This window comes from Helianthus annuus, chromosome 15 (genome assembly GCF_002127325.2).
Source record: "Helianthus annuus cultivar XRQ/B chromosome 15, HanXRQr2.0-SUNRISE, whole genome shotgun sequence".
NCBI lineage: Eukaryota > Viridiplantae > Streptophyta > Magnoliopsida > Asterales > Asteraceae > Helianthus > Helianthus annuus.
The window spans coordinates 61,808,487-61,831,403 of NC_035447.2; the positions used below are offsets into that span (position 1 = coordinate 61,808,487).

General features: G+C 34.9%; 2 protein-coding genes and 2 long non-coding RNA genes across 24 annotated transcripts; 1 reads left to right on the plus strand and 3 right to left on the minus strand.

Moving 5' to 3' along the window:
- Window positions 1-1,779: 1,779 nt before the first annotated feature.
- On the minus strand, window positions 1,780-2,731 carry LOC118487631. The gene is made up of 2 exons (XR_004882215.1): window positions 2,358-2,731; window positions 1,780-2,030 (listed from the first exon to the last, which is right to left on the minus strand). It is a non-coding gene; the product is annotated as an uncharacterized LOC118487631 (long non-coding RNA).
- A 1,261-nt stretch (window positions 2,732-3,992) lies between these two features.
- LOC110909717 (ubiquitin domain-containing protein 1) lies at window positions 3,993-6,169 on the minus strand. Its single transcript, XM_035984633.1, has 4 exons — window positions 6,040-6,169; window positions 5,647-5,766; window positions 5,443-5,564; window positions 3,993-4,186 (listed from the first exon to the last, which is right to left on the minus strand). Exons 1-4 carry the CDS (start codon window positions 6,077-6,079, stop codon window positions 4,079-4,081), a joined length of 390 nt encoding a protein of 129 aa, XP_035840526.1. The 5' UTR covers window positions 6,080-6,169; the 3' UTR covers window positions 3,993-4,078.
- Window positions 6,170-7,486: 1,317 nt separating this feature from the next.
- LOC110911752 lies at window positions 7,487-11,986 on the minus strand. Of its 18 annotated transcripts, none has more exons than XR_004882222.1 (12): window positions 11,671-11,986; window positions 11,090-11,567; window positions 10,867-10,992; window positions 10,452-10,527; window positions 10,309-10,385; window positions 10,091-10,153; window positions 9,897-9,965; window positions 9,291-9,393; window positions 9,128-9,216; window positions 8,569-8,661; window positions 8,189-8,240; window positions 7,699-7,760 (listed from the first exon to the last, which is right to left on the minus strand). XR_004882222.1 is itself a non-coding variant. In XM_022156382.2 (8 exons), the coding sequence occupies exons 4-8, from the start codon at window positions 9,330-9,332 to the stop codon at window positions 7,692-7,694; spliced, it is 315 nt and encodes a 104-aa protein (XP_022012074.1). In that variant the 5' UTR covers window positions 9,333-9,393; window positions 9,897-9,965; window positions 10,091-10,153; window positions 10,309-10,444; the 3' UTR covers window positions 7,487-7,691. The 18 variants fall into 18 exon arrangements, 1 of the variants encoding a protein (XP_022012074.1); XR_004882221.1 differs by having other exon boundaries at window positions 11,090-11,215; window positions 11,411-11,986; XR_004882223.1 differs by having other exon boundaries at window positions 10,309-10,375; window positions 10,452-10,516; window positions 11,090-11,986.
- A 1,181-nt stretch (window positions 11,987-13,167) lies between these two features.
- LOC110911754 lies at window positions 13,168-20,782 on the plus strand. Of its 4 annotated transcripts, none has more exons than XR_004882234.1 (11): window positions 13,168-13,574; window positions 14,805-15,634; window positions 17,119-17,174; window positions 17,255-17,314; window positions 17,881-17,993; window positions 18,618-18,685; window positions 18,771-18,913; window positions 18,991-19,412; window positions 19,856-19,971; window positions 20,045-20,175; window positions 20,365-20,782. It is a non-coding gene; the product is annotated as an uncharacterized LOC110911754 (long non-coding RNA). The 4 variants fall into 4 exon arrangements; XR_004882235.1 differs by lacking the exon at window positions 19,856-19,971 and having other exon boundaries at window positions 13,321-13,574; window positions 14,805-15,047; window positions 15,540-15,634; XR_004882233.1 differs by lacking the exon at window positions 19,856-19,971 and having other exon boundaries at window positions 13,315-13,574.
- Window positions 20,783-22,917: the final 2,135 nt, after the last annotated feature.

Genomic DNA, 22,917 nt, shown 5'->3' on the forward strand with positions numbered 1-22,917 from the left:
ACGTGTTATATATCATTCGAACGGAAAGCTTAACACATGTTAGTTCTGTGTACTTTGTTAGTTGTTGTTTCAGTTGTGTAAGATTAATTTGCAGGTTTTTATTTTTTGTGTTAAAAAGTTGTGCTTGGTTTGGTTGCTTGTTTAGGCTTTTGATCTGAATAGTAACTGTTTTTTGTTGGTTTGGTTGCTTTGTTTGGGGCTTTTTGATCTGAATAGTAACTGTTTTTTGTGATGTTATCTGAGAAAAAAAAAATTCTGGCTATGAATGTGTTAATATTTATGTCTGGTTAACGACTTAACGGTTATCTTATCTTTTTGTTATTAGGACGGTGATGGATTCAAGGGAAATAAGATCCAATTCTCGGGACCATTGGAAAGCTAAGGCAGCAAAGGTAGCCGCTGAAAAGCTAAGGCAGACTTTCAAAGGAAGCTCCACATTTTCTTAGTGCTATGTATTTTTGTTTACTAGTAATATGTAATGTGAGACTCTTATTTTGTTTTGTCTAGTACATGATGTTAAAACGGTATGGACTTAACACATTCTAGAAGTCTTAACACACGTTATAAAAGAGGCTTAACACACGTTATATCAGGTATACTATGTTATTAAGTTGATATTGGAGTTTATGCATCCATTCTGGAAGTCTTAACACACGTTATAATAGAGGCTTAACACACGTTATACAATATTAACTTGTATGTTCCATATACGGTGTTACAATATTAACTTGTATGTTCCATATTAACTTTGTACACATATTAACTTGCAAACCACTTTCATATACATGAGTACAAGTCGGGTTATAATGGATGCTCACATGTTATCATATGTATACACGTAGGGTTACAACAAGATTACGATATTAACTAAGCTCACCATTAAACTCATCGCCCCCGTCGACTGTTTTCACCCTTGTCACATGTTAAGCAATTACATGTTCCGAATAGACAAATAGTAACACATGTTAGATCAGTATATACACATCATGGTGTTTTGTAAACCCCTAGCTTATACATGAATATATGTCAGGTTACAAAAAGATTATAACAGAGGTTTAACACATGTTATACATTCCAAAATGTGCAAAACAAACACATATTATAAACAAACGAAAAGTTCTTTCCCATGTTATATATCATTATAACAGGGGCTTAACACATGTTATACATGAACACATGTCAGGTTACATCATGGTGTTCTGTTACCGCATGAACCACCAACACATGTTATAAATGAACGAAGACTTCTTTCCCAAAGGATGTGACTTTCATATACATGAATACAAGTCCGGTTACGGTGTTACAATATTAACTTGTATGTTCCAAGATTATACAAGTTAATAGTCTTTTGGAAACCACTAGCTTATACATGACACCATGGTGGGTTAAACCAAGATTATAACAGAGGCTTAACACATGTTATCCCAGGTATACGGTGTTACAATATTAACTTGTATGTTCCATATTAACTTGTACACGTGTTACGATCAGTATATGCACATCATGGTGTTTTGCAAACCACTTTTGATATACATGAATACAAGTCAGGTTATAATGGATGCTTACATGTTATCATATGTATACAAGTGGGGTTACAACAAGATTACGATATTAACTAAGCTCACCATTAAACTCATCGCCCCCATCGACTGTTTTCACCCTTGTCACATGTTAATCAATTACATGTTCCAAACAGACACATTGTAACACATGTTAGATCAGTATATACACATCATGGTGTGTTGTAAACCACTAGCTTATACATGAATACATGTCAGGTTACAAAAAGATTATAACAGAGGCTTAACACATGTTATACATTACAAAATGTGCAAAACATGTTAGAAACGAATGAAAACTTGTTACAACATGAAAACTTCTTTATGGATCTGTTACAGCATGAACCACTAACACATGTTATAAACGAACGAAAACTTCTTTCCCAAAAGAGTTGACTTATTCAATGTCCCCGCATTAACGTCGCCTACATCCATCCAGCTTGTCAATTGAATATCTTTATGGATCTGTTTCTGTAAATCAACACACATTATATATCATTCTAACAGGTGCTTAACACATGTTATGGGTCTGTTTCTGTAAATCAAACAACCCAACAAAAAAAACACTTACTGTTCAGATCAAAAGCCCAAACCAGCAACCAAACCAACAAAAAAAAAACAATTATTGTTAAGATCAAAATCCCCAAACAAGCAACCAAACCAACAAAAAATCCGGTTCAAAATCTCATCCTAAAGTTTTCGATTTTTTTAAAATACATGAACATTAACCATTACTAGATCTTGATTGAAGTCAGAGGAGAGGACAGAGAGAGAGAGAGAGAGAGAGAGAACATTAACCATTACTAGATCTTGACTCCGACGACGTTCTGAACTCCGGCGCCACCAACCACCCACCCTGCACCACCTTCTACAACCACCCACTGTCGTCGCTATCAACCACCAACACCCCAGAATGAACCAGTCACCACCTTCCACCAACCACCAGATCTGCAACCACCATCGTCTTCTGCAACTGAATCATGCTTTGATCTGCAACCACCATCGTCTTCTGCAACTAAATCTGGAATTAGTATTTCTTGAAATCTTGAAGGTAGATATTTTAATTCTGAAATGAGACCATCTTCTTCATGTTCTTCTTCACGTTTATGGGGTGGGGGAGAAAAGAGATGTGATAATTGTGAGTAGAGAGTGGGAGAGAGAAAGAGGGACATGATTTTGAAATCTCTTATTTGATTTGACAATACATGGCAGATGGGTTTTTGATTTCCAATGCTCAAAAAGTCTTTTTTACTACCCAAAATGCCCTTTATGCATTAATTTAAATCTAATATATACACCAAAAAAGGAGAGCCATTGATTTATTAAAGTGAAACCAAATCAAGGGCTCATCTAGGGTTTCCAAGGTTTCTTAAAAAAGATGGGGTTTCTTATAGAGCCCACCCCTATATATATATATATGCATAATAAAGTAGATCATATTATTCGCGTATTTTTCGACAACAAATTTGACGATAGTAACTACACTCTAAGACCACAAGTAATGGGCATTATAAGGGCGTGAAGTGTCTTGATAATGCTCTCAATACCACCCTTTGGGCTTTATAGGGGCATGAAGATGAAGGAGCATTTCTAGCATAAAGCCCAACGAGAAAGACAAAATTGAAAAGTAATAATGGAATTAGGGCATTAACCATTACACATTTTTTTAAGAGGCATTATTATATTGATGTGAGAAAAAATGCCCTATAGAAGTTATTAACCATTACGCATGATCTAATAGGGCCATGAACGTGCATGGTCAAATAACCATTACGCCTCCAAGATCGGACTTCGTGGAGGCGTAGAATTAGGGTTAAGGACTTCTAGAGGATATTGCAGTAATGTCTTAGGTGTTTTTTAGGGGTGTAGGTCTTTCTTATTCTTAAATTGACTTCACCGGTAATTGCCTTCTGGTGTTTATGTCCAAATGATGTTGTATGCTATTATACATGATTTATATTATATTGTGTCACTCTGATCACTTTTTGGTATTGGTGGCTTCCTATTTACATTATATTATGTCTAAATGATGTTGTATGCAATTTCTATATTGTTTGACTTAGTGTGTTGGCATGTTGTTCATTTTGGAGCCGAGGGTCTCTCTGGAAGCAGCTTCTCTATTCCTAGGGATAGAGGTAAGGTCTGTCTACATCCCACCCTCCCCAAACCCTATAAGTAGCTTTGCTATTTGTGGGATTTACTGGGTATGATTATTGTTGTTGTTATTAAACTACATTAAAATTTCTGATCTCTTAATATCTTTTTAATGGTGAAATTTCTCATCAATCAAAGAATGTGTAACAATAAATTTACCAACTTTCGTTATTTTTTTGAAAATAATAAAATTTTCAAACATGAAACATGTATATCATCATCATCGAGTATTACTTGTTCTCATAATCCATATCTTTTTAACACATTAATTAAAAAAAGAAAAAAAGAAAAAAAACCTTAATTAAGATCCAACATTTATTTGTCCTTAAATATCTCTTCTTCTTTCAAAATTATACAAGTATTATTTAGAGAATAGAACACGGTGAGATCCTGCATTTATTTGTCCTTAAATCTTCATCCATATCCGTTGGATCGCTCAAAACATAGTCAGGTAACTCGTATCTATTACCTGTACAACACATTAACAGTTAAAAGTTAACCAATGTCATAACATGTGTTAGTCCCGAAAAACCCGTGATATCACTCACCGGTTCAATCGAACGCGGAATGTAAGATCAAACCGCCAAGAACAAAAAGAAAATTTTCATTACAAAACATAGTGCCGCTGCTTAGATCGCACACAGTTTCGAAGACTGTCTGGTACGATCTTCGAGAACCTTGCACACAATCCCTAGGATTGTCTGGTACAAGGCTCTCTATTTGGGGCTACATGATTACAAGAATAGGAAAAGCTCTACTACAATAACCTAGATATGACTATATATAGGAGCCTCTACCCCATTGGCCCACATGGCCTAAGCCCAAGCCCAAGACCTAATCTAAACCAAATAAACAAAATTAAATACAATAAAGATAAGCGTAAAACTCTGGACCTAACAATCTCCCCCTAGTTTTATGCTCTCTTTATTGTGGTTTAGATGATCTCCAGTTTTGGGTCTTCACTTTTAGAGGCCCAGCAGAAAACGAGCCCATCAATGTATCTCGGATGAAAGTGGATGAATACGGTCCAAGATGACGGTTCCGGATGATTTTGGATTAGATAATGATGATGTCAGATAATTGTTATGACAAAGATGATGTTTATGTACGACGAAGAATGATGTCAGATGATGATTTTCAAAGTTTTAAAGATTTGAAGATTTTAAACACTTTTTCAAAAGATTAAAACACCAAAATATTATGATTTTTTGAAGAACGAGTGATGAACACGGTGAAGAACCTGAAGAACACGATGATGATCTTCAACAAAAATTCAAATATTTCTTGAGTGTTTGATATCAAATTAGCTCTGATACCAATTGTAAGTCCAGAAAATCCGGATCAAACAACGATATCAAACAATCACCAAGGATGGGCGGAATCCAAACTTGACGATGATCAAGAAATCAAGAACACAAAGATGAAGATTTCAATATACTCAAAGGCTTAAACTTGCATACAAGAATTCTTGTCTAATACAAGTTTCTAAAACCAAAACAACCAACCCATGCTGCTCATTTCTTACTACTATTTATAGTAAGGGGTTTCCCCCAAAACCCTAGGCCCATTTCCCTAAAGCCCACTCTAATACCCAACATTCTAGAAGCCTTAGTTTATTAGCAACAGTCCTACTAATCCATAAACCTATTGGGCCTAACAACATGAATATTTATTATATGTTCATATATGCATGAAGAGTTGAATCGAATGAACGTACCAGTATCATCGAATGATCGAAGCATACCGTCATGTCTCGTTTCTCAAGTCTAATGTTATTCGTGTCGTTGATTTCTTGCTTACGCTCCAAGTCTTGGCCACACTCAGCTGCCTCTTCAAGTGCTTCCCAGATTTCTGACATTTAATAAAACAAATTAACTTAATTTCTTTCCAAAAAAAATGTCAAATTGTAGTTGTTTGTCAACAAAATGTTAACCTGGCCTTCCACCATTACGGCTTCGCCAAAAAGTATCGCGCGTCGCAGGAAGCTCGACCTTTGAAAACCTTTCTTCATCACGACGCGTCCAAGACGGCGGACTTGTTTCCCTGTTTTCGTCTGCAGGTTTCACGAGATAACCAAAACATTAAAGAACATGAAACCCTAAATAAGTACACTCAATATAACAAACATTCAAGAACTTGAAACCCTAAATATAACAAACATTAAAGAACTTGAAACCCTAAATATAACAAACATTCAAGAACTTGAAACCCTACTTGAAACCCTAAATATAACGAACATTCAAGAACTTGAAACGATCAAGAATACCATTAGCTGATCTACACTAAAATCTGTCCAAAGAAACAAGGAAAATGAAGAAATACTTACTGCCGATTTCGTATATCTTTGAATTGATCGAGTGTACCATTATGATGAATTTCTGATGTGAATTTTGGATTGCCAACTTTACTGCATTAGCGGTTTTGGAGGAGAGTGAAGAAGAAGAAACAGGAAGCGTGGTATTTATAGTTGCTTATGAGAAAACCGGTCCCGCCCACCCTTTGAAAAAACCGGTCCAGCCCTTTGAAAATTCTTTTTATCTAAGTGAAAAGATTGGTTATGGAGAAATAGGAATCAAGTCTAGGAGTATGATCAAATACAAACCACATTTCGCATACAAACTGTAAGAACCATTTAAAAAGTGTCATGTGGCATCAAACCAATTATAGAGAAATGATAAAATAATATCTTAAATAATATCAATTATATTGAATTCCCTATAAATATGCTAACAGTTAATTAATTCTTTATGTGAATCTTTCTTTTGTTTTCAATGTGCTAATTAAGAAAAGTGCTGATACCATTCAAATATGTGCTAAAATCAATTATCTTGATTAATTTTCATGTGCTAATATAATTTAAAAGTGCTACTTTTATGTATGTATTGTTTTGGTATGTGCTAATTTAACTTTTTTTAAGTGCTAGGATATGTTCGTACGGTTTGTAGGATAAATATGGTTTGTACCGGAACCAACCCCATCAAGTCTATGCCCAAAAATGAGTGGACCACCATCTTTTTTCCTTAAATGAACTTTTTTTAAACTGGTTTCATATTTTTCCTTTGAAAAAACCGGTTCAGCCCTTTGAAAATTCTTTTTATCTAAGTGAAAAGATTGGTTACGGAGAAATAGGCATCAAGTCTATGCCCAAAAACATTGTTTGTTATTGATTATGATGTGATAAATAAAATTGAGCTAAATTTGTATTTAGATTGAGTTAAATGAAAAGAAAATACAACATTTAATTGATATTCAAGGTTTATTCGGTTTATTAGGTTTCATATTTTTAAAACAAAAAAACCCAACTGGGTTTAGATCGAAAACCAAAATTTGTATCGGTTTGGTTTTTTGTTTAATCTATTTGAAATCAAATAGTGAGCGCCCTTGTTTTCAAGACTGTTTCCTTTCGCTCGTCTCGTCTTCTAACATTTTTCTTCTTTCTAAGAACTTAATAGTACTACTTTAATTTAGTTTCTTAGAAGCCTAAAAGTATATATAATAGAAACTAGTTTAATGCCCGTCCGGTGGACGGGTTACGTTATTGCATTAATTATATACCATCAAGGTGAATGAACCTATGAACACAAAGAAATAATACGTAAAGCGTGACAAACAAAGCTAACCTATATTAAGTGTACACAAAATTAAACAACATGACAAACCAATGTAATAACTTAGTCGAAGTTTAATACCCGTCCGACGCACAGGTATATTAAAGGTTTAATGACAATGCCAAGTATCAATAATGTAAGCTAAATAACAACCAAAATGTGTTTAAAAAATTCAAATTATTATTGTAATAATATGGCTTTGTAATCATATATTTACCCAACCAATAATTATAAGATTCACAAAATGAAACAATAGCGTTTGGCGGTCGACCCATATTGATCAAAAACCTATTATGACCGGTTACCCGACATGCCCGGCCTGCCTATTATGCCACCCCAGTGGAAGAGAAGATAAAAGGCCAATTACAAACTAAATCCGGGTCCACTGATTCTCAAATATGGTAGTACACCAGTCTTTTTCACCTTCAGGAGGACATAACTGTTATAAGAAATAACATTGATAAAAATGATAAAAATTTAGCTGTTTCAAAATCAAATAATCTATCAGCCTTTATTCAGAGACTTTGTTATGTCCCGACTTGCACCATCTCCCAATCTCTTAGTCTCTTGTTATTCCTCTTGAGTATGAACAGAAAAGTATATGTGACTTATGACGGTTATTAATAGGCATATTTGAAAAGTATGAAAAAGGATGGGTCTTACCCAAACCAAATTGATGTTTATTTTTTTAAACCGGACTCTTTCGACCCGTACCCAGTTTTGCCAAAACCCGATCTCACCCGAACCAAAAGGGTTTTAATTAAAAATAAACCCATTCTGACCCGTTATCCCACCTGATAAACAATTCAATGTAGAAAGTGACCAAGTTATTACTCCATACAAAAATAACCTAAGTAAAAGACTTACCCCCTTCCTGTTGAGACCATCCTTTGTAAAAACCAGCCATTACAACCAAGAGCTGGCATCAAAGCAAATAGTAGCAAAACATCAAAGTTATGTTTCAAATTTCTCAGTAAAAGACTAAAATCCATATTCAACGGTTCCAATATATGTATTGAGAGATGCTATTTCAAAGTATCATTTGATAGAAACTTTTCAAGCTATAATTACCTAATTTCCCCATTAACAAAATATTAATTATATTAATAATGGCTCACAAAATTGGATCATTGTTTGTCACTACCAAATTTGCAACCAAGTTGGTTTTATACACAATTGTAGGTAATTTAATAAGGTAAAGATGACAGTATAATATAATGTCTATAAGATTGAGGGAACCTACATACCACATGGACTATTCCTTGGGCAGCCGGCCATTTAATAACTACATGAATATGACCCTTTTTTGGCACAAAAACAGTTTTAATATATTCACATGGCTGCAAAAACCAATATACGCATAATTAGCTACTGTATCCATCACTAAAACTCAATATTGTATCCATCAGACACATTGTTTTTTAGCGGATTATTGAGATGTTCGTAAGTTCTATTTAAAGTATCTGTGATGGCAGTAACAAAGCACATTGCAAAAAAGCCACAATTTCTTCATCATAAGAACCTGGTATTTAGATAGGATACCATAGAAGCATATTAAAACAATGGAGTTCATAGGATATTAACAACAAACAATGCTGGATATAAAATGTAAAACATCACTCACTTTACTCATAAGCATCCCAGTAATTATGAAGTTGAATTCAAATCGCAAAGCATAAAAGCCGATTGCTAAGTTTAACACATATTATTCACACCTTATCTTGAAGCTATAATCTCCCCAACTCTTATTAACACATTAACATATCACAGAATAAGCTAGTTACTTTAACTGAAGATGATGTCTACCATATATACTAAACCTGGAGTGTGCACACAACCGGCAAGAATCCTTTGTGCAAGGGCTTAAAAAGATTCGAACGCCGCACACCTATATGCTAAAAAATCAAAATGAACAATGACAATCCTTAAGCATTTCAAACTAAGCATAATTTACTTTACTAAGTCTTACCACACCATAGAAGAACTTTATTTGAGAGCTATTTGATTTCATTGTAATAAGGGGACGCACTCGCTTCCACTAGAAAGACATTCTCCACAAACACTCCATAGCTCTAACACCACATAACCAAATAAGAAAAGATTAGATTGGTATAATCTATGATTGACTTGGTCAATGATATCAACATAACATGATAAATGGCAAATGGTATCTTAAGTATAGACTTTGCGTCATTTTTTATGACAGGTAGCAAGATGGGCGGGTCAAGGGGGCTAGGTAACATGTCAAAAATTGGTAATGGCACATGACACAATACACATTAACATATCATACAGTAAGCCAATAACTTGAGATGACATGTACTATACAAACTGAAATCGGGAATGTGGCAGCTGACAAGAATCCTTTATATGCAAGTGCCCTAAAAGATTCGATCATCATTAAAGCATACATGTAAATTTCTCGACAACACAGAAGTTTCATGAAATTAGCTACCATTGTTTCAAGTTGCGTAAGACCCAAGCCACCATATCTCACATTAAACTTAACCACACACACGTATAGATATTATACTAAATCTCAAAAACTAATAATAAATTATGTGCTATTATATACCTTCTTCATTTGTTGCCCTATCACACGTGTTGATTCTTGCAAGATTTCATGTTGGCTCACTTGAAGTAACTGCATATCAACAATGATAGCTATAATGGTCTGCTCAATAACAATAAGAACGAACAAACAATTCTAACAGGTCTTATGATTATCAATAAGATCAAAAACTAAGCTATTGGACCTTCTTTTCTTACTTTTCTTACTTTTCTCCGTATAAAATGAACTCTAAAACAATTAATTCTTCCAACTGCATAAATCTGTTAACACAAACCCAAATTCAAAATTCACAACAATGAAATGGAAGATTGAGATTAACTGACAAATTTGAAATATATAGGATCATGATCATATATACCATAAAAACAACTTTATGTCCATAAAGCAAAGAAACAATAATAGTATCTCACTTCACCTCAATCAAATCTGTATGTGAGTGCCTCTTGCATAGTAATCAGGGGGTTGGTGGCCGCCATGGTGAGCTGTCAAAAACTTACACAAAGTGACATGGTTAGAGTTCTTACTTCTAAGTAGTGAATTATTATAATCTATACGTACCTGTTTCTTTATAGAGGTTCCAAAAGTTTGCACTCTCTTGAAAGAGTTGCATCTACCCATGAGTTCTGAACAGGGACTTGTAAATAAGGAAAATATTAGAAAATAACTAAAATTAATAATACCAAATAAAAATCAAAAACATATTTAAGGTCTTGCTCACTGTCAATAAACCTTTAATATGAACACACACAAAAAAAAAAAAAAAAAAAACCTTCGACTAGTCCACAGTGCATAATGCATATACAAAAAACACCATATAATCTTAGATTTCAGCAATGTTATTACATTGCCCACAGTGTTGTAATGTATATATAAGGAAACTACATAACCTTTAAAAAGATTATATACATTAACAGCGTATATAAAAGAAACTCAGCTAATTAAAATTAAATAAAACATATATAGCTTAACTCACAGGCTGGAAGCCTCTTTATGATTATGCTCGAACCACTAGGAAGATGTGAGCGAAGTCTTTATACTATCTTTCCATTGTATGATGATATGTATTCTTTATATTCCTTGAAATACTTTATCTGTATCCCTACAACAATTAAATTGGTATGTAAGTATACCAAAAATATACAAAACAAATTATTACAAAACAAACAATAAAAAAATATTCAAAGATGAAATGCAACCTGAATCCCTTGCCATGGCAACCGACCACTAAGAAGAAACACAAGTGTATAAGCAGGGGATTTCAATTCAAGGCAGTTCTCACCGATTATAATTGAGTCGAAAGCACATGAAATAAGTTAGGTCAACTTTGCTCCAGCAAAACAATCAATAAAAACAAATTATATTATAATTAAACATAAATAACATAAGTGCATTAATCTGTATCAGAAATTTGTTATATATCAATACTCATTTTCAATTACATTGGATATGCTTCAAATAATCAAATCTGATTTTGGCAAATGGATTTCAACCTACGATTCCAAGACCAGAAGATTCACCTTTTCGAATTGCTTAAACCCATTTGATTCATGAGTTACTCAAATGATCCATCACATTAACCATCTTTAAATCAAAACGCTTAAACCATAAACGATTAGAGCCTTCAGATGATCAAAAGCAAACAAATTAAGGTGAGCAGCACTGGTAGTAGTGACTCTGCAAAACAGAAATTGAAAATGGGAGGTGATAAAGACAAAGATGACACATCACCATGTTTGCCATTACCTTTTTTTTGAACAGCGGCTATGTTCGCCATTACCTGGTTTGGTGGGGCAGACGGTGGCGCTATGGCGGTGGGGCTAGGCTCAAACAGATGTAGAGGGCACGGTCGGTGGTTGAAGGAATCGAGGGTTTCTCTGGACTTAGAATTGTGATTGAACATAGAGGGAGTTTTATGGGGAGGAGAAACCAATGCCCTGGAATCACGTGAGAGTGGGGATGGCAAAAAAACCATCAAATAACCGCCGGGAACTGGTTTGGAGATAGCGGGCCATAAAATAAGAAGATAACCACCGAAAAATAACTGCAATGGACGGCCAATATCATCTCAAAAACAGTTTTTTTTTTCAAAAATGGGAGTTAATGGGCTGGGTGGGAACAAAAGTATAATAATAAGCGGGAAATTTAGAAAGTAACCACTAAAGTTGTGGAGATAATGTGCAGGAAAAGGTGGAGGTACCACCTACTTGAGAAAACCGCAAACAACCGCTCTAAACCGCCATGGGAGCGGTTATTTTTAGGAGTTTAAACGGCTGAGATTTCATCTCAGCATGATCCAACGGTGGATATCGATTCAAAAAATGGTTAGACTTAATGGGTTCCATATATATATATATATATATATAATATCATAATAGTATATGTTAATACTTATACGTTATTAAACGATAAACTATTTAGAATGCATCGATAAACCTTTTCAGTTTAACTCTTACATTTCTTCTTTTTTTTAAAGGTCGTATTAATTTGATTAATATAACGAGAAAACTTGTTAAGTTACATCAAAACAGAAGGTAGACGGGCAACAAGCTGCGCCGCCAACCCTTTCTGAATTGCAAACCCCAACCTCCCGAACACAAACCCCTGCCCCCTTGGGGTCGAACAATTGCTGTGGATAACCTGTTGAACCCTCGTCAAGAAGTTGATGGCTTCTGGCGCTAGGGAGCCAAAAGTATCAAAGGCAAAAGGGATAAAGACATGTTGGTTCTCTGCGCAGGCTTTAGCGTGCTTATCCACTTTCTTTGATTCTGCCTTTCTTGCTGCTAGTCCAGCTACAAACCCGTTTTCCCTTAAACCAACAAAAGGGGAAACCCCCGTGAGGTCTACACAAGCATGTTCCCCCCCAGCCCAGCCAAAGACGAGCAGATCCGCTGGTCGCAGAGTAGATCTCCCTTCCATAGGGTCCGTGAGGAAATTCACAGGGGCCTCTTTCTTAGCAGAAATCCCAGCTCTTCTTAAGATGTCCCCCAAAACATCTCACACCCAGTCATTTAGAGTTACAATAGTTAGGTAAAAATAACAGTCATAAATAGTGTTATCATCCGTTTTACTTTCTTTGTTTCCTTAGTGGTGGATTCATGTTGGATGAAGGGTGAGCACAGGCCCACGTAGTTACCCTGTTTAATTGATTTGTGATCTTTTTGTTTGCACCCTATATATGCATGGTATATGGTACCACATGCTTTTGTTTCATTAATGGATACTTGGTTTGGGAAGAATCAGATGCAACCACTACAAGAAACTTGAGCATTAGAGGCGACACTTTTAGTGGCAACAGAGCCCTTTAGCGGCGACCTGGGACCAGGATCCGTGTGTACATCGAGTTATTAAATCTGGCCGTCAAACTGAAATAGATCCAATGGCTTAGCTTTTATTGTACACTAAAAAAATAAGCGAGACATTTTCCCTCCCATATCTTTTCCCTCTTTCACCTGACTTTACCTTTTTCACTTCTCAATACTCATCCACACGCCCTCAATCTCTTTCCCCCTTTCACCTTCTTTTCACATCAGAATCACGCGAACAACCGGCTCCGAATTGAACTCCGGCCACCGTTGAAGACCACTGGAACAACCTGCTCGGATTTGAACCCCAGCCACCGTCGAACAAGCCCTAACCACGTCTGCTCGGGACAAAAAACCCCTAATCACCATCTCGAAATCGGTAACAATTTTCATTTTATGTTATGTTGATAATTTTCAACTCATACATGTCTCATTTCCCCTCTGTTTGGCTACTAGGGTTGTTTGTTAGATAGTTTTGAACTATTAGGGTTTGTTTGGGGATGTTGGTAATAGTTGTTAATTTTTTTAATCAGTCCTTAAAATTGGTTCTGGGAACTAGGTTGTGGTATGTCATAAAGTTTTTAGTTTAATAACTTTTTAATGGTATGTGTAACTTGTAATATTAGACAGTCTGTTAGCTATGTATGTATGAAATTAGAATTTACTAAAAAGTTTTGGACTTTGGAATATTAATTATAGATGATGATGTGAGATGAACAGCATAGATGTTTAATTTGGAAAACTGTTGGAGCATAACTTTCGATGCAAAATGCATTTGAGATTTACATGATAGATGTTTTGTCCTTTTAAAAATGTTGTAAATGTGATTTCTTGATTTAATATGTTTATATTGATTGTTGGTTTTGTCGATCGGTGGTGGCGCTATGTGTGAGTTATTTGTTGAAGGTTATTGTTTGGATTGTAACAAGCATTGGGGTCAGTATTCTCTTTCTGTCCAAAATGTTATGTTTCATTTTGCAATCTAGTTTTTGAAAAAAAAACATGCTTTAGAGTAGGGGTGCAAATGAGCCGAGCTCGGCTCGAAATGAGTTGGGCTTAAAGGAGCTCGAGCCTAAAAACAAACTCGGCAAGTTTCGCGTATCGAGCTCAAGCCGGCTCGCGAGCCTAAACGAGATCATAATATATATAATTCTAAATTAATATTTTAAGTATATTTAAATAATAATAATAATAATAATAATAATAATAATAGTAAACACTATTTATAACATTATGGAAAAATAACTAAGTTATATTTAAAATAATAATTATAATCAATATAAATTAATCAATAACTATTAAACGAGCCAGGTCGAGCTTGAGAAACTATCTACGAGCAAAGCTCGGGCTTTAAAAACAAAGTTTCCTCTAATTTTTATCAGGGGTAACCATCATTATATTCACTCACCAAAAGGCTTAAACTTTCAAAAAGTTTTCATTTAGAGGTTTCGACCAAAGCTTACTGGGATTTCTTTGGGTAGGCCATGAAGTGCTGTTTTAGAAATATTCTAAATAAGTATATTATTATCTGTATGGTTTTTTTTTTTTTTTTTGTCATTTTACAACTGTTTCTAATGATTATTTACTAAATCAAGTCTTATTACTGCAGGTACGCTCGCAACTGGATATGGGTTTTACTCGAGGGCCGATGACTACTTCTACAATAATGCAGGTATTGAATGGGATATGGGTGCTGTAGCTTGTAGAGATGGCTTACGAGTGAGTAGAAAACAGTATCGTAACTCGTCCGGCCCGTTTAAATAGGTGGCAAACTTCTGTGTTTAATGCCTTACTCGAAGCAGGAGCTGTTCCTAATAATGGGTTCACCTTTGACCACGTTTGATGAACCAAGGTAAGCCGGACCTCTGATTTTGTTTATATCTTTCTTTTCCAACGTGTTGGTTTTTCGGAAACCGAAGAAAGTTTATGATGGTCTATGGCTGTATATGATGAGCGGGTCGGGTCAGGCAGGGTAACAGGCTAACGGGTCATAACGAAATCAGTCATTTAAAGAAAATAATGCATTTACTTTAACAATTGAGTAAAAAATAGTTCAATTTAGTTTTGGATGGAAACTGTATATGATTTATTACTGTCAATTACAAATCAATGAAAAAAATTAATGATTTAGATGCATAACGGCTGCGAACGGTCCATAAACGCAGCGGTTTAACGGCTGCAAACGCAGCGGTTATCAGCTACGTTTACGGACAGTTCGCAGATGTTAAACGACTGTGTTTATGGACGTATAACGGCTGCGAACAGGCCGTAAACACAACAGTTAACCGCTGCGTTTGCAGCCGAAACTTTAGTGTACTCGTATCCTCCTTTTATTCTTTTGCAGGTAATCTATATCTGGGTACACTCAATGAAGAGAGGCCAGAAACTACCATCTTCCAACAAGTTAAGTTGCGGCGGGTGCTTTTCGATACATAACAGGTCTGCGAATCAAATTGTAGTTTAACTCATACAATGTCAAACTACAAATGTTTGTCATCCCCACCACAACTGCTATGTAATTTTTGGTTGTTTGAATGTGAATTACTGTTTAATTTTTTGTATACTTATGAACGTTTAGGTCCATGTATGTTTAGGAAAAACTTAAAAAATGTGTATGTAATTGTATGTGGGTAACAATGTAAATAGCAGTAAATTATTTTTTTTCCTTTTTTTTTTTTACTTTTAGTGGCGACATATGTCGCCCCTAAAAGTCACAAATGTCGCCGCTAAAAGGCAATAGCGACGACACACCCTTTTTAGCGACAACAGGTGACCAATAGCGGCCGATCTATAGCGGCGACCCTTCAGCGATGATATGTCGTCGCTAAAAGGCAACAGCGGCGACAAAAAAGACTTTTAGCGGCGACACGTGTCGCCGCTAAAAGTGCTTGTTTCTTGTAGTGAACACATCAAACGACCCTTTTGCTTTTTGGTAAAAGTGCTGATATTAGAAAAGTGTGGTTGCGACTGAAGCCGCAGAGTTGCGAGCTATGGGTTAAGAACACGGGAGTGAAGTACGGAATGTTCTAATAGGATTTTGTTGAACTTATTGTTATGGATATTTTTTAGATAGGATTTTGTTGAATTATTGTTATGGCTTTTGTTGAAACTATTTGTTATGGATTTTGTTGAACTATTGTTACAGATGGTTTTTTTCTTATGTTTTTTTGAATTTTGGGTAAATTACACTTTTGATCCTTTATGTTTGTAGTGGGTTGCAATGGATGGCATTTAACTTTAATAATTATTGTCACGTTCCTTTATTTGGAAAACTTATTATACTCTACGTCCTTTGACCCTAACCAGGTTATAATTTTCAGTTAAATATAACATATGCATTGCACATGATGGTACTTTAGTCATTTTAGAATTATCTTTAACAAAAAATACATACATACATACATACATACATACATACATATATATATATATATAGGAAGGTTAACGTACATTACGGCTTAACGTACATCACGTACGGCAGGTAATTACGCACGTTCATTTTAAAATCACGCACATTATAACTCAAAAATCCAAAATCACGCATGTTGAAACACAATAATCACGCATATTGAAAACATTAATCACGCATGTTATAGAACAAATCACGCATGTTGTTGTACGTGAAGTACGTTAAGCCGTAATGTACGATATACTTTTTCTATATCTATACTACTATAATAAGCATATATGAAGGGCAAGAATGGTCATTTGCCATTGTACAACCATTTTAAGCACATTATACAACCTTTAAAGCATAAAGGTGTTGAAAAATCCTTCAACACGCGGAGCATCCTAACCGGATCTCTTTGACCCGTTTTACTCAAATGGATCCAATATATACTTTCTTTCGCTCAATCTAAACCCTAAATTCATTTCATTCACATCCGCCCCCATCCTTCTTTCTCCGGCGATTTCGACATCAGAACTACTGGGTTCAACTTCTTTTAGGGTTTCTTTCTCCGATGGAAAAAAGATCCAGGTACTTTTTTTGGCCAAATGTTTTCTTAGATCTATCGTACCACCGTCGACTTAGAGGTTGTTTTGTTTATTCTGCTATAGATGAAGATGGAGCGGTGGAGATACCATCGACTTAGATTTACCTTACCACCGTCGAGCCAGGTAATTTTTTCTGCTGAAATTTTTCTCAGATCTACCGTCATTTTTTGAGGATTTTTGATGAATATTGACAGCCCGGATCTGGTATGTTTGTAGCTGATTATGTTTTTTACAGATCTGGTATGTTTGTAGCTGATTTACATGCTTATGTTACTGATTATGTTTGTTACAGATCTGGTATGTTTGTAGCTGATTATGTTTGTTATAGATCTAATGTTACTGATTAAATATGTGTACTTTTTGTTAAATTCAAACATTTTATGATATGGGTCTCGTAGTATGTGGTGTATTTTGGTCCATTTTATGAAATTAGGAATGGGTGGTTCAAGATTATAATAGATTTCATTATCAGGGTAAAAAGATAATTGTTTGGAGGTTTTAGATAAAATTGTTCATATAAAATATATATATCTGTTAGTATAGTCTCACGATGATGATGAAAAAAATGCAATTGAGATGCTGATATTGCTATTACAGTCTTATGTTTATCGTAATACTGTCTTTGCCTGCTCAAGTTCTTGCATAAAATGGAAATAATAGCTTTGGGCTTTTTGTGTGGGAATATGCAGGAATCCAGTGTTATTTGCCCAGAGTATGTTACTCATGGAAGAAGCTGTTACTTGATGTTTCCGAGGAAGGGGCCACAGGTTGTCTTACTTATGAATGGAAGACTCTAAATCTGGTTAGTATCGAGTCACGAGGGTTGGATCCTGTGAGTCTAAAGCCTCTATTCTATGTTATTTTTATAATTTGTTCTTCAATGGTGTCTGCCACCGTCTGGATAGTGTGTAAGTTGAAAACTTGGTCCTGAGTTGTAAATTGCTCAAAGTTATAAATTTGTTCTAGCATTCCGAATTTCGAAGGTGCTGATTTCCGCCAGTAATATTCTTATCAGTTACACAAGCAGACCAGTCAAGTACTCTTGAACCGCCTCCATTTGGGCCAGTCGGTTCTGTGCTGGTTGTTAAACCGGTGAACCAGATTGATGGTTGGACTAGATTTTCAAAGCCTTTTAAGCTTATTTTAAAGTATTTTTTGTTTTAAAATAGTAAAATCACATCTACAAATTCATTTTAAACTACAGACTTGTTTATTGTTTAACATGTTTTAATTGGAATAAAAGGGATTATATAATATATTTGAAAAAAAAACTAAAATAATTTGAATATCAGATCTCTGTGGTTTTTTTTTTAAGACTTTGATATGCAGCGGCTATTTAAAAGTTCTGTCAGAGATAAATATCACTAATTCCTGATATTCTTATTGAACTATGATTATAGCTTATTTGTTCTTTTATGCTTTGCAGCTCAAAGACAAGTTGGTGAAACAGCATTGAATGATACCCGTTCTCGATCACATCAGATAATAAGACTGGTAACCATGTACCTTTTGATTTAGAATCACATGCTTCTTATGTTTGTGTACGATTCATCATAATAAAACTAATCTGGCCATGCAGACGATAGAGAGCACAGTTCGGGATACTTCAGACCGCGTGAGGTCCATTGTTTCAAGCCTGGTATATTTTGATATTTACTTGAAGCATATATGATACTCAATGTTGAATCGTACGTTTGCGAAATTTGATCAGCGTTTGTGAAGGTAAAACATATAATTAAATGCTCTCTGTTGTTTCAAGAATTTATATCAACAAGGGCTTATTGGCTCTGTTGTTTCAGGAATTCATATCAGCACCACCGCTACTCCCACCACAGACGCTGCAACGTCGTCCGGCGCCCTACATTCAAGCGACACACCCGCAACCGCCGTCCAACGTTGGGCCTTTGTTATCTCACAACGCTACCAACACCTGCTGGAGAAGTCAACTCCATTCTTGCTCTACCGTTGGATCGTCTTCTGCGTGATCTCGATCATCTACACTGCGCGCGTGCTCTACTTGCAAGGGTTTTATGTGGTTTGTACGCGGTTGGGATTTATATTCTTATGCGATTGGGATTTATATTCTTAATCTCCTCATAGGGTTTTTGTCTCCTCGGGTTGATCCCGAGTTTCAAGACCTATCTGATGGCCCGGTTCTTCCTAATCGGAGCTCCGATGAGTTTTGCCCCTTTGTTCGTCGCCATCCCCAGTTTAAGTTTTGGTAAATATTGTTACAGTTTTGTTTATTGTTTAACATGTTTTAATTGGAATAAAAGGGATTTTGTTTATTAATGTCAGTTCAGTTATTTTGGTTATTTACACACACATAACCATAACTGAATCATAAAAGTGGGTTCATAATAATAAAATTATCATTAACAATATTGTTTTTATTACTAAAACAATAACTTACAAATAGAGAAGTTTTTTTTTATGAAACAGTCAAGTATTACCCCTATCAAATACCAAATGGTTTAGTTAGAATCCAACTTCAAGTTATAATCCAATGACCTCTTTCATATTCTTAATAAGTCTTTAGATAGAAAATATCTTTTAACATATCTCAGCCTTTTCAGAAACCAACTCATGTCAGAATCTTTTGTTTGACTTTTGTCCTTTTTGTTTTTTTTTTACTACTTACGTTACTTGCTTTTACCTCTACAGCTGTAAAGCAAGCTAAACATTGTTGTCTGAAAGGAAGCATGCTTACTTCAGTCTCTATAATAAGTCTTTCATATTCTTAATAAGTCTTATCTCAACCTTTTCAGAAACCAACTCATGTCAGAATCTTTTGTTTGACTTTTGTCCTTTTTGTTTTTTTACTACTTACGTTACTTGCTTTTACATCTACAGCTGTAAAGCAAGCTAAAAACTGTTGTCTGAAAGGGAGCATGCTTGCTTCAGTCTCTATAAATACGACATCAAGCTCCACACTCTACAAACACTCAACTACACTCAACTAAGACGAATTAAACTTTCAAACTGTAAGTATTATCTCAGTTGAACTAAATCCTACTTTTAAATCTTACATCAATTAAACCTTCAAAACATCAACCTTACTATTACCGAATGATATTCGAGCGGTTTTTCCCTCAGGCAAGTTTCGAGCACTATTGTGCGATGAATCGAGTAACTCGAGTTTTTAAATGTCTTATCCATTTTCCTTTTTGTAGAATTCGGCTAAGTTGACTGTCCCGGGTGGAGCAAGTGTGGCTTGCAGCACTGCAAAAGCAATCGAGTGGGACGCTTCTTGGTCAAACAATCTTGACCCGTCGGGAAGGGCTGCACTCGGGGTCCATAATGCTGCATACAAGAACTCGGGCTCGATTAGTTCGGCAAACTTAGCAACAAGCATCGTTGAAAACGTGCTGCGAATGATGGTAATTACGGGTCCTGAGTTCGTGATTCGGAGTTAACGGTTTATGGTTAATAAATTATATGAGTCGCAACGTGTTTTTATTATGTGTTGGTTGTAGTTTGTGTGTGATAGCAACTTGATGTATAACTTGGTTTCTTGGATAATGTTGTTTTTCCAGTTGGTTATGTGCATTATAATCTGCAAATAAATAAATAATGTTGTGAAGGATTATAAACTTGTTTCTTGTTAGGTTTTGTCTACAAAACATACAAGGCCCAATTCTGTATTGCATTAACCAAACTGACTAAAACGAATAACCGAAAAAGTTAAAGTAATAACCAGTTAAAACAAAAATAAGAAAATAACAGACAATTAGTAATTTGAAACTGTTAACTGATCTCACAATTTTAATAATGCAAATGTCATAGACCATTCTAACCCGAATCTATTATTGTCATAGCTCATTCTGACCCAAACCTATTTTTATCACTCTATTTGGATCTAAACCAAAATAACATTTTTTTAAATGACTGTCATGAACCAAACCCATTTTAACCCAACCCGCTAAACCCATTTTGCCAGGTATATTCACAACCAAACTCTCAAAGGCTATGATTAATGAAATGAAATCTAAGGGGGGTGTTTGTTATTTTAATATAAGCTTTTAGCGTTTTGAGGGTGTTTGGGATCCAAAATGACTATTTGATTATATGTGATCAATCCCCTACTCATGGACCGGTGAAAGGAAATCTAAGGGGGTGTTCGTTATTTTAATATAAGCTTTTAGCATTTTGAGGGTGTTTCGGATCCAAATTGACTATTTGATTATAAGTGATCAAAAAAATCATCCTCAACTACACATTTTTCTAATACATGTAAAATATACTATTTCCTACTAATATTCCTTGTTAACAGTTTAAGCTTGATCTTGTGGATCCTGAAAGCAAGCCAGAAAGGCTACCTTGTTGATGTTAATCATTGATGTTTCTAACCATGGTATCACATTACTTTAGAGAAGTGACGGATAGTTTAATGAAGTCTTCCTGAATCAAAGTGTTAAGATTTATTTTTTGTTTGTATTGGGTTACATTTAGAATGGTTTGTAATAATGCATTTGTTCTAATAATTTCAATAAGGGCTGAGTATGAGTACTCACATGTATGGGGCCCATTTGTTTAGCTGTACTTAAGATTTGGGCTTAACTTGGGGACAAATGACATATCTAGGGTATGTTTGTTATTTTTTATTGTTACTAATTTTAGAATCTGAAATATGACTTTCCTAAAGTAACCAGATGTTGTTTGATTTCAAACTTATTATGATTTTCTTTAAAATTCAAAGAAAGAAAGTCCTAACATTCTATTACATTGATATTTACCCGATAGGATTGATAAACTAACAGTATTGAGCATGTTTCCCGCCCCGTACATAGCCCTAAACTCACCAACCTAAGTGATGTGTTTCTCACCGCATCGCGTGGGTAAACGGCTAGTATATATATATATATATATATATATATATATATATATATATATATATATATATATATATATATATATATATATATATATATATATATATATATAGGGTAAGGATAGTGTAAAAAGAGCCTAAAGTGTGAGAAGTGTATTATAACACTATATATAATACTATATAACACCATATAAACACCGTACAAGAATATGTAACACCATATAATGCCATATAACACTATGTAACACTATATAACATTATATAACAAATATAACACTATGCATCTGTCATAGACATGCTATCAGACAACCTATAGTGTTATATTTGTTATATAATGATATATAGTGTTACATAGTGTTATATGGTATTATATGGTGCTACATATTGTTATACGGTGTTTATATGGTGTTATATAGTATTATATATAGTGTTATAATACACTTCTCACACTTTGAGCACTTTTTACAAGATCCTCTACCTATATATATATATAGGGTCGGGATTTAGAGAAAACGCTCAAAAGTGTGAGAACGGAGAGAACGCTTATGAATCGTCAGATCAAAACAATCTATGAACTAGATGACGCAGTGGCATTTTTCGTAAATAAAATCACTTTTATTAATCTAGCGCGCTTCATTAAGGGTAAAAGGGTCTTTTGACTTAACATAAAAACGCCAAACTCACGCTATTAAAATCCGCCTCAACACACATAACACACTTCATCATAATATAACGCCATAGATATAAAACGCCAAACTTTGTTTTTAAGCGATAAAGCTGAACAAACAGTACTAAAACAACGTAACTTTATTACTAGCATTTACTGCAATAAAAATCGCGCCTAAAAACGCGCCAAAAACTTCCTATATAAACAAACTCTCAGAATTACTAAAAT

Coding starts and splice junctions, on each gene's coding strand:
- LOC110909717 (XM_035984633.1), bottom strand. CDS start 6,079: ATGGTACACTCGATCAATTCAAAGATATACGAAATCGGCA. Junction 5,767..6,039: donor AAAGATATACGAAATCGGCA/GTAAGTATTTCT, acceptor TGAAACCTGCAG/ACGAAAACAGGGAAACAAGT. Junction 4,187..5,442: donor TGACGGTATGCTTCGATCAT/TCGATGATACTG, acceptor TTAATGTGTTGT/ACAGGTAATAGATACGAGTT.
- LOC110911752 (XM_022156382.2), bottom strand. CDS start 9,332: ATGAAATCAAATAGCTCTCAAATAAAGTTCTTCTATGGTGTG. Junction 8,241..8,568: donor CCCAAGGAATAGTCCATGTG/GTATGTAGGTTC, acceptor CTTTGATGCCAG/CTCTTGGTTGTAATGGCTGG. Junction 7,745..8,188: donor ATGGTCTCAACAGGAAGGGG/GTAAGTCTTTTA, acceptor GTCCTCCTGAAG/GTGAAAAAGACTGGTGTACT.